At 36.4% G+C, this 12,134-nt stretch overlaps 1 protein-coding gene across 10 annotated transcripts in view; it reads right to left on the bottom strand.

Moving 5' to 3' along the window:
• Positions 1-12,134, bottom strand: part of ADAMTSL3 (ADAMTS like 3) — a 179,558-nt gene that overhangs the window by 146,350 nt on the left and 21,074 nt on the right. For all 10 annotated transcript variants that reach the window (XM_090148955.1, XM_090148956.1, XM_090148963.1 and 7 more), the window contains one exon: positions 821-940. In XM_090148955.1, coding sequence (XP_090005081.1) covers positions 821-940 — 120 coding nt within the window. The remainder of the gene's footprint in view (positions 1-820; positions 941-12,134) is intronic.

The raw sequence follows: 12,134 nt of genomic DNA, 5'->3' as shown, positions 1-12,134 counted from the left end.
TTCCACTAAGACATGTACTGTAAGTGTCTATGTAATTCAGACTGTTTTGATGTGAAGTTTCAACTGACTTCTGGAACACATTGTGTATGAGTAAATTTCCACAGCATGCCATGCATTTCCTAGGTTTACTTCAGATCTTTTGCCAAGATTAACAGCATTTCTTTCATGTTGCTTTCTTTACATTTATATCTATATTCCATGTTTAACATAACGTTTCAATGGATCTGGAGAAAGTGTTAAGCACCTAACTTCAAAATACATAATTCGTTGCTTTCTAAATACTCTGCTTCATGCATTATTCTACTTTGCATTTGTTTCTTTAGAGTGCACCCAACCTCCCCTGCTGAATACTTTGTAAACAGAATTTGTTGACATTTCACAAGAAAGAAAATGTAATTAAATTTCTCCAAGAAATGTCAGTTAAGGATGGGTCAACCAATTCACAGACATTACAGCAACCTCTAATTCCATGCATTTTAGAGTACTATAAACATCTGTTAACTCATAATTAAAACATAGTTGCTTTCATCTCTATTATAACCTCTAAGATCCTTCACAAGTTTTTTGATCTATTATTTTTCTTTCTAAAATTTCTTATTTTTATATTATTTTATATACTTTATATATAATTGTATTATTTTATATATATAATTATTTTATATTATTTTTATTTTACTATTTATTTTAAGAGCCTTCATTTTCATTTTGCTATAGCTTGCTGCATCTTCTATGGACATCATACACTGTTTCTTAATTTAGAGTAATCCATGTGTCAGAGTTGCATGAAAGTGACTGCCATTTTCACACATAGCTTACTGACCTGGTCATCGTAACGGTAAGTGAGGAACTGTTCTCCTGTGGTATCCTCAAGAAAACTCCCTTGTGGAGAAAGGGCAAACTCAGGCAAGAAGTATGCACCTTGGGACTGCTCTGCTCTCGTCTGTAAGAGATTCAGAAACACCACATTAAGGCGACTGCAGACACAAGACAAGACTTTAAATATGCATACAGTGAAAATGATTATCTCTGAACTTCTGGAAAAAAAAAAAAGCTACATGTTTTTAAAGTAAATTATTTAGTGAGGGATATTTTACTCCTAAAGTCCATGACAAATATTCCAAATTCTTATAGAAGTTCAAAAGCAATCAAGTTGTCTCAGTAGCAAAGATGGTATATCAGTTATAGAGGTGGTTTTAACTTATCACAGCTGAAAGACAGTGAAAATGACACTAAAAAAGCAACATCAAGCAATACTTTATTCTTTCTTACATGCTTCACTAGAAAGACTGCTGCAGAAAATACAACATCTCTATTCTTACAGGACAGCAGAAGAGCAGAGCAATAGCTTGGAAGACAACTTCTAGACCAGCCCTCCTCAAAATAGGCTCAATTGCTAGACCGTGACACTGAATTACTTTTCTGTCCTGTAGGAAAAGACTGTTGCAAGGAAGAAACTGGATGGTGAACCAAACACTGGGCAGTGGTCCATGAAAGCTTTCTAAGTCATTCACAGTTGGTGAACTGCTTTTGAGAACAGTGCAGGAAAAGAGCAGCCTGTTTTGAGCTCCAGAGGAGTTAATTCTGTCTGCATCCATACCTCCAAGTTGGCCGTCTGACTCCTGGGCCCTTATTAGACACAAAGATATTTTTCTTAAGTAATCTATGCATGTTCAGCAGCTATGTAGCACATGTAGAAAATGCTAAGCGCGCTGAACACATACTGGTTGAACGTGCTCTCATTGTATTGCAGGTTTAAGGCATAGCAGACACAGCATGTGTACCACACTAACACATCCTTCAGGTTACTTTAATGCAGGAGCCCTATCCTAGAAAGCTAATTGTTCTGTATGTAAGAGAAAAATGAGCAACCATATTTTGAAAGGACAGTACTGGGTCCAGCTAGGGTAGGTGAAGAGCGGGAAGGGCAAGGACATAAAATTACCTTCCAAGAGGTTGAAACCTTCTAGGGAAGAGAAAAGCATGAATTGCACAAGTTACTGCTGGATGTTTCCCAAAAAGTCAGCTTAATAAATGGGGTTTAATTAAACTGTTTCTCATATTTTGACATATGTAATAATTTTACATTAACAGTTGCCATCAACCAGTTTCTAGACTGTTGGCTAGAACTGTAGCAAGCAAGAGGAGTGTAATCTCAGCATCAGATAACTAGAGATTTCAAAAATCATCTATGTCATTCAACCAGTTTGTAGCAGGAAAAAAAGCAAGAGCTTCTGTAGTTCCTCTCTTGTGCAAAGAATTCACTTGCTGAAGCTCACAACTTATCTCATAAAAAACAGATGACAAGCCATTCACAGTATGGGTCTGGAGAAGCTTACACTGCTATTGCTTACTCTGTTCTGCAAAGATGAAGCTGTCAGCTTCTCAGACTGTAAACCTCATCATTCGTGACAAGCATTAAATTAATATACTTGTCCTAAATCAAGCAATCTTCATATAAACTAGAAATAGCTAGGACACGTCTAGACTAGGGTAAAAGGTCACACACTAGCATGCAAGTTTGAACACGATTTTAAAGAGGAATTTTTTCATCAGACCTGCATAAGAATAATTCACATCATGTTATCATGACATGTTCTCTACAGCCTATTATACCAGCAGTCTCAATTGTATGCTGTAGCCAACTGATTTTATTTATGCCGAAGTAAATCACAAGGTATGAAGAATAAAACCTCCATTTGATAACAATACTTTCCCCATAAGGCAACAAAGAGAGGCACACAGTTACAGCTTCACGTTGAATCCAAGCTGGCTGCAGCTCACACAGGCCTTGACAGGTTCAGCATAGCCCAGACATGAAGCTGGCTGACATAATCTGGCATTTTTCCCCATTGGTGTCAATGGAATATCGATAGATCTCATGTGAAGGAATATGGCAATGATGTAATCCTATGATTTCAGCACAGGGCTAATGGATAAGAGATACGCATTCTAAATCTCTAGTGGCCAGGATTAAAGTACTTAACATTTCTACCTCAGTGTCCCCACGTGTAAAACACGGTTACAACGTCGAGTGACCTGTACTAACAGTGCTTTTTAAAGTTTAGCTTATATTTGTAAAATACTTCGGAAAGGAACAGTGCTAAGTACTAGCAATTTATAACAACATTTTGGAAAGAGCTGTCGAACTCCAGAATAGAAGAAATCTGAATCACTCCACCACACTTCTTAGAAAAATGCATATATCATACTGCTGCTTAATTTCCCATAAACAAGTTTGCCAGTAGGATATGCAGCGATTAACTGGCTTGTGCTTCTCATCTTCATAGTATAAATATTTAAAAACAGAAAATCGTTGGACATTCATCAGTATTATGCTTTGAATATAAAAGATGCCAACATTTGAAGCTGAAATAATGATGTAATAAATATTACATGAAAAACAAGGTTTTATCCCACACACATTCAATTTCTGTATCAAAAGCTAATGAGTAGCAAGCCAGTGGAGAAGCAGAAAAATATTTGCTAGATTAAGGCAAGCAAGATCTGTTTTCCAATCACAAAAAAAATCAGTGCAAAAGATGAACATTTTCTAAGGTTACACAAGAGGTTCTAACTGGAGACTGATCTAACTGCAGCAATAGGTACTGCTACCTTGTCAGCGTAACTCGAGTGAAGGAGGAATGCAGCAAAGCATTAAGTTAAAAGCAAAAATCTAAGAATACAGTGTGTTGTCACAGCAAGCTGATGTTGAAGCCAAGTAAATACAGCTGATACACAACCTAAATCAAGAAGTTTGTCTTTCAAAAATAATAAAAATTCAAAATAATAAAATAACAGCTCTTAATTCTCAAAGATCTCTTTTGGATCTACGTAAAAGAACAAAATATTTTCTCCCTCGCAGATATAGGCACCTCAAAATAAGCTGCACAGTTCCTGTTTGAAGCTCTCCAGTATGTTTTCGTTTCTACATTGTACTGAATTCAAATTGCACTGTTTCCTTTTAGTCCACTTTAGTCCCCACTGAGGAGTCTACCCATGGTCCTTGTGAGTCTTTTATATTTCTAGGGCCCTTTTACCTAAATGTAATTCCAATTTCAACAGTCTGTGGGTTTATAGCATATTTGGGATCAGCATGACTTCGCTAATCTGCTATAAATTCACATTTTAAGCTAAAGGCTCTAAGCGCAGGTTTCAAAAAACAATTACATTTCCTGCTAGTGTTTTAACTCTCTTTAATGGCCAGTTTAACATTAATAGCTTCAAGTTAAATGTGTCAAATTACAAGTACACCTAAGATTTAGAACAGGCATTTTAAACTAGCTTTTATGATCTTCTTAAACACAAAGAAAGAAGAAGACAGCATGGCTAAACCAGATAATAAAAATCACTGTATAAAACCCATTAAAATTAATGTATCAGATAGCAAGGAAGTGTGTACTGCTGTAGTAACAAACAAGACAATTTTAAAATTGGAAACATAAATAGATGTTTTAAAACCTTATCAGAACATATATTTTATTAGTCAGAAACTGAAAAAAAGAATAATAAGGTCTTCCATCCTACATCCCTCCACCTATATAATCAAGGAGAAATAGCCTATGAAATAGATAATTTATTTAGGTTCTGGAAAGTATAAAACGGCACTATGCCTATTCAAAGGCTTATGCTTTGAGCACAGCTTTGATCTCAGGTTGTGATTGCTTCCTCACTCATCACTCTCCATCTGAGTGCTTGAAGATTAAATTACTCTTCCACTTTCAATTGCAGAAGGCAAGACGTATAGCTGATATCCAAGTCTCTGGTTTTTAGATCTCCCCCCACTGAGATTTGCCTGTTGCCATTTTTACTGCTGCCTGATTTCATTGTTCTAAATACTACTCTGAATAAAAGCATCTTTGCAAGTGGAAGTTGGTAGATTAGAGGCTTTTATTTTTTATTACTGCAGATAAGAGAGGGATGGTTGCTGAGTGCTTCCGCTGGTCATTAGTAAGTAGCATGGTGAAGTACCACGGAGTGACTCTGAGGATCAAAATGGTGCCCAGTACCAAAAACCCACTTGATGCTATTTGAAGGTGAGGACTTTTTTTTTTTTTTAAACTAGCTGCAGTCAATCACACAGATTATCAATGATAGAAGCACATTAGGTGCTCCTGCACATCATCTGACTCAATCTCATCTGTGAAGATTCTTATTAGCGTACTCTGAAACCACTCAATAATGTAAACTACTTTAACTGTTTTATTTTTCCTCGAGTACCCAGAATTCACATTAATTATTGCCATCCAACTTTGTTGTAATTGCCAAATCAGAGCAATTAAAAAAAGAAAAAGGTAGAGTTTCCCTGTGAAATTAAATATTAAGCAGTGCTCATTCCTTCCAAGGTACAGATTAAGAATTTCATCCAAGGATTTAAACTGTTATTGTAATTTCAGATAAATTGAAAAATGTAGTTTAGTCTACAACTATTGGAGATCATTTGATACAAAGGCTATTGCAAAGTTCAATTGAACATCATAATAACATGCCATGACTCTATTTAATCATAGCTACTAGAAGACTGGAAATTAATTGTTCCGTATTTATATATAAACAAGAGTAGCTTTAGAGATTGAGCTTTCTGCTCACAGGAGTAAAGGTCGAAAAGATGAGAAAACAGAATGAATGTTTCAAAGAAATGACTTGAAGATAATTAGAAATGCACCAGTAATCTTTTAGGTACAATTTATTTTTAATGTTTTAGGCACAATAGTTTAATTTTGGAGTTTCTAAGCACCAAAGACTACGTTTAAGAGGCAAAACAAGAACTACGCTCATTCATAATCCTAATGCAAATTGACATTACCAAGACTTAAATCAGTCCTTCCCTAACTAAGCCCATGTGCTTGCTAGAATATGGAGCAAAACAAAACTAACTGTTTCACATGGTAATAAAAACAAAATGAAAACTTCCAGATGATCGATTTTAAATGCCAAAGATGACAAAATATCACACTGTTCCTGAAATTGCATCAACATCTTTTAGAGGGGGGAAACAGATGAAAGATAATGCTCTGTCATCTAGAACTTCACAGCTATGAGTAATTGCACTGTCATGCCCAAGGTAAATTCTGAACCAGCCAGCATGGTGAATGCAGTTAGCTCCATACACTTCCACAGCTCTTTTAGTAGCTCTTGCTGGAAGGGGAAAATTAGTCCTGGTATTTGAGGTATTAGTTTCCAAAAGCCATTTTTAAGGAAAAAAATGGGAAAAAAAAGGCAAAAGAGAAACTGCATCTGCATTCTGAATTACTTGTAAATACGTGTTTGTCAGATTAATATGCACAGCAAGTCCAACCGTATTTTAAGAAGCCTTCAATTTAATTCTTCATATTAAGTATCTGCCTACTAAGATGTTGTAGCATGATGTCTGCCCTAGGGAACTAATATATAAACTAAGTAGCAGTTGAATTTAATGGATTTTCAAGGACTCCACTACAAAAAATAAGTTAAATGGAATACAACACTCCAGTCTCATCACCACATCAAGTGCAACAGAATATAATTTCACATCAACAGCTCAAAGCCTCAAACTTTGTCAGAGCAAGCAGTGTTAATGAATAAATATCCTGTAAGATTCAGATGAGCTTTTGTTATGGTCAAGATTTAAAAAAAAAAAAACCAAAAACCCTACACACCAACTTCTTTTCTTAATGCTAGATGCTCTGAAACATTTAGAGGCCTTGGAAGTGAGCTGGCCATAGATAGGCCAATTATTTAAAATAGTAATTAAACTAAGATGCCAACATTTCAAACCAGAATTAAGATACTAAGCATCATTCTTTCCTCAAAAAAAAAAACCAACAAAAAAACACACACACACTTGGCAAAGCAGGTGAACTGATGAAAACCAAACAGTTCCTCATACAAGAATCCCCCAGAATTCTGGTATGACAGCCAAGTTTCATCAAGGAAGTCACAACTGAGACTAGACAACTTGAATGCTGAACCAGAACAACTTCCAGAGACAGAACTCAAGTGTGTGACTCAACAGCTGTTTTCACAGCAGTGCATGTTCCAGTCTGCTGAAGGTAGACTTCAGATCTGCCCCAATTTAAGACCAAATCAAAAGATTTTTTTTACTCTTATCTCTCATTCTAGACTTGTCTAGAACACATAAATATCAGCTAAGGAAAACAATCCTGTAATTTGAAGATGCATTCAAAGATGAGCAAAAATTCATAGGCATAGTACTTCATCTACCTATTTGTGATATAATAGAACATTGTCAGTAGGCAACCTGCATGTTAAAATTTCATCAATAGCTTGAGAAACGTCTACTACTAAAAACTGACTTTAAGCTATATGTACAGTTATATTCACAGCTGCAAAAGAGAAATTGTACACATCATTTCTGATGCTCAAATCAAGCCCACCCTGCACCCATTCAGCACTAGGAGTTATTCCCAACTTGAACACATTCAAGATCATATTCTCAAATAGAAAATAGTCCTCAGCCAAAACCTTTTCAGTGCTGACTGTACTATTTAACACCAACTCAAGAAGGATATTGGAGACAATTTTATTTATTTATTTATTTTTAATTAAGGCACTATCTTTCAGTTCTTCCAGAAAGCTATTTCTACCAAAATTTCTCTAGATTAAGTGTAAAGATATTTTCTTCAGTGAAACTTAGGCTGCAGACTGAGAACACTGCATTTTGTAAGCCTTTTTGTGTGCCTTTTAAAATTTGTACTAGTGATTAAGCTTTTGAATATTTATCAACAATTACTTATATTTTCTCTCGCTGTGGTTTGGCTAAGAGATTAAACTTTTCATTGAAAGGTTGCAGTAGTATTTAGCCACAATCTCATTTGCTTTCAAAACCCGACTTAAATATGAACTTTGCTTCATATTTCCTCTGGAAATATGAACCTTAGAGTTTTCCTTGCCCCAGTGAAGCTCCTTCTAAGCTGCATTAGGCAGGCTGTATTCTTCCTGAAGGACTCAAAATTTGTTTTTGAAAGGTTCACACTGGGAGACCAAAGTCGTTCCCAGTTGTACCAGTGGCAAAGCTCCTACCAACAGCCTTACAGAACCAAGGCCTAAACATACATATATCTGCAGTAGGACTACACCTCCATTACACCTTCTATTAGGCCCGTGAATAAGGTTACTCAGTGCTACCTAGTTTCATGTAAAAGAAAAGCCATCACGAAAATACAGCACTCTTAGACAAGATGAACCTGACACAGTTCATTTCCAATTATTGTCAGAAAGTCAGTGAGTGTGGATCAGACTCTGCTTTCAAAATATGCAATGCCTCGTTATATCCTGAGCCTTTGATTTAGTCTTTGGGGAAATGGGTACAACAATATTTAGAGCCATTTTGAAAGCAATTTTATAGCATATGGATAAAACATATACCAAGAAGTCTGGATATTAAGGGTACAATTACCAGTGAGAATAGAATTACATACAAAAAAGCGTATGTCAAGTCTGTTCTTAAGGAACAAGAAAAAAGGCTCACAAAGACATGGATTTACCACAAGGAAAGAGGAAATTAGGTGCCAAAAAGAATAAGAAAGTAATTTTAATCCCTGTTCCCCGATTCCGTGCCACAGCGGTGACACAATTTATAAGCTCAGCACAGTATGACATCTACTTTTCATCTTCTTAAGGATGCTGAGAAACTGCACTGAATATGTCAGGAGCATCACACTGAGAGGCTGCCAGCAGTGTGGTGAGCAGGGGCTGTACCTGCCACGGAGGGAAGGCAATTCATCCTTGAGCTGTACCTCCTGAACACACAGTGTGACTAATCTTATTGGTTTTGTTTCTTCGCTTGTTTACTGGTTCTTAAAAGTGTTGGATTATAACATAAAATGCTAATAGCTTTCAATGGTAAAGAAAGAATCCACTTGTTCATTGGCTGGAGCTTGTTCCTTTTAAGGGTCAAGAGAGTAGATAAGCAGGTGTTTTCATTTTATTTTTTATACTTCTCTTAGGTTGAAGATGCAAAAAGACTTTTGGTAGAACAGACTTTTGGTAGAACAGACTTTTGGTAGAACAGACTTTTATGCCTAAAAATGGTGAAAGTGAAGATATCTTGTAAAAAAAATCTAGAAGTGAGAGAACACTTCTGTTAATTCATCTTCTTGAAGGTCTTCAAGCAAGACAGAATGTAGCTAATTGAAGGCTCTAAAACAGTCATTATCCCTTCTTTCACCATATGTTCAACTCTATCCAAACCAATCCTACTTTTTATTATTTATCTATTAACCTAATAAGTGACAAAATTCTTGTCATAAATCAAATGTTTTCAGCATTATTGGAGTACATTCATATGGAGCTCCCATTCATTCATTGGAAGTTTCTAAGGGTCTTACAGTCTAATAGAAAAAGAAATATGTTACAAAAATACTGTCAGTATTTTTAGCAAGGAAATTATGATAACCTTATTATTTATAGTAATATATATACACTATTTGTAGTATTGAGAAAGCTTTATTATAACTTCTTTTATCATGACCACTATGCAGTGAGACAGCTTTTTTCTTGCCCAGCTGCGAAGTTGCTACCAAGGTAATGGACTCCATTGCAGGAAACAGACAATCTTGGTTGTTTCTCTATGAACATGACTGCACTCTGCCCATGTGTCTCCTTCAGTCACACACCAAAGGAGACTGGCACATAATCCTTGAGGAATAGCAGACTTATTTACAAAAGGCAAGAAAATATCATAATTTAGGTTATGTAGGATCACTGTCAGAGGCAGTGGAATTACAAAGCAACACATGCTGATCGAAGGTATTCATACTGCTTAAGGATCAAAGAACAAAACAAAATGAGAAATGATTTAATGCATTCCCTTCACTGAGCAGCAGGAGATTCTATCATGGAGGGCAAGAAAGACTCAATAGCTTTGGCCAACCACACACTGCAGACATTACTAATAACAGTAGTACTAACAATAGTAATAACACCAGAGAATAATGACTGCGGGCCATATGGGCCAAAGAGCCTGTATCAAGCTATAGACTGCAAATGCCTCATTCTCTACTAGTGAGATACACAGCACCAAACAACAGAGCAAGTGATCTGACAGATTATTTCCTTTTCATCTCCTCATCCAGTATGATAACAACCCTAATAATGCTAAAGACAGGGTGTAAGAAAGGTGCAGATGTTCATAGGTAACCAAGAGGTGGATCTAAATGGGAAGACAACATAAATCAAGAATTTTGATCAGGTAGAACTTTACCACACTGCTCTGTGAGCAGCTTTCCACAGCACTTGCAAAATATCCCCTTGTTTTCATTTCACTACAGTGATACACATACACAGACATTAATACAGGGTTCAGAATTTAGGGAACTGTATCTGAGATAGACATGGTCAACCTGCCCACATGCAGGTTTAAAGACATTGAGGAAAGCAAGGCAGGTGGCCAGCAATTCCAGTTTTTATATGCAAGCAAAATGGGACCTAGCACATTGTCACATACTGGAATAAGGTAACTGTAATCAGATAGATAGGCTATTGGTTAGAGAAAGTAGAATAAAAACTTCACACAATACTTTGTTCATCTGCAGGATATTATACCTAGTGAGAAAATCTGCTTAGTTCTTCTGTGCCCTGGTGTTATAATGCTATTCATCAAGAGATCTCATATTACTCAAACTTGTCACTATCCACCTTTTACAATGACTGTTCTCAGGAGAGTCTGGCTAAGTATGACATTGCACTCCTGACTCAGATTTTCCTGATTCTTTTTAATTTAAATTATAACCTTAATGTTATTAATGTTATGTTATGTTGGTGTGATTATTTGTATTTAATTTCCTTTAGAGTTTTTTCTTTAACAGCGATATAATTTGAACTGACACAGTAACATGCTTTTCATATACTTCAGTTGAAATTGTGCCTAAGGGCAGTGAAATTCTCATCCATACACTGCATAAGGAAAAGAACTCTGGTGCTCAGAAGCCAAACACCTGCTAGAACTAGTGGCAGATCCAGATTTTTAAGAGAATTCCTGTTGCATAATGAAAGCACAAAGAAGGGAAATGTGTGGGGCAGTGGAATGGTATTAAAACCACAGCACTTACTTCTTATGTACTTCTGTCACTGAAGATCGTGGCATTAAATAAAGAAGTTCACAAATGCAAATATAAAGAGAGGTTTTAGTGATGAGGGACTGGCTGAGCAGCGACTCTTTAATGTGTGTCACCAGGCTTTGCCACACGTCGCACAGCTAATGACAGGGAGTTCTCTCCCTGCCCTGTCTCAGTACATCTGCTTCTGATTCAGGTGGCAGGGGAAAATTGGCAAGTAATCCAGACCAAAAAAAGCCTGCCTTAGCACTAGCAATTTTTCATCATTGCATACTGCTCATGCAGTGTTGTCATTAGCAACCGCATGGTGCTTGTCATGAATTAAACAGGGAGATGCAGCATATGAATTTGCTCTGCTACTGTAAACGACTGCAAATTCTCATAACAGAAACAGACCTAGAAACAAGGGCAAACTCACTGCCACAAAGAACTGGAATATCTGGTGAAAATCAAATAGGCCAAAACTGAAGTATAACTAAGAGCATGCCAGTAAATAATTTTGACAGATTAAGAAGATAGAAAGATTTTTAAAAATCAATATCTATCACCATCTCAATGAATAAGACTGTCAGAGTCTCTTAAATAACATATAATTAAGCATAATCCAGGTAACCAAAAGAAAATTGAACCTTATGAATAAGATAGCGAGATTCCTCTCCAGAGGCAAATCATTTTACTGCAGGATAAATAAATTAAATACATAAATACATAAAATACCCTTCTAAGAAAAAGAATATACTAAGCATACAACAAAGGTCACTCAGCTATGCTGAAGTAACTGCAACTAAATGCATGACATGAGAACAATCTTACTGATCAGCAGTGTTTGCTGACCTCCTTCAGTGACTTCCAAAAAATAAATACACATAGATAAGGCTGTGTAAAGGCTTGTGCACATCCAGATTAAAAGAGTGAAATCGCTCAAGTAAACGCAGAACAATCTCAGTGGCGCCAGAACTCCTCCAGCACGTTCCAAGACACACCGACACAACCTCCTGCACAGCACTGCCATAGAGCTGGGTGGGTGAGGAAATTGTATTGTATATATTGTACTGTACTATATTGTACTGTCCTTTACAG

Source organism: Phasianus colchicus, chromosome 12, assembly GCF_987193195.1.
Source record: "Phasianus colchicus chromosome 12, bPhaCol1.hap1.1, whole genome shotgun sequence".
In the NCBI taxonomy this organism is placed as follows: Eukaryota; Metazoa; Chordata; class Aves; order Galliformes; family Phasianidae; genus Phasianus; species Phasianus colchicus.
The sequence above is the reverse complement of the archived record's forward strand: the minus strand, read 5'-3'. Positions and strand labels throughout refer to the sequence as shown.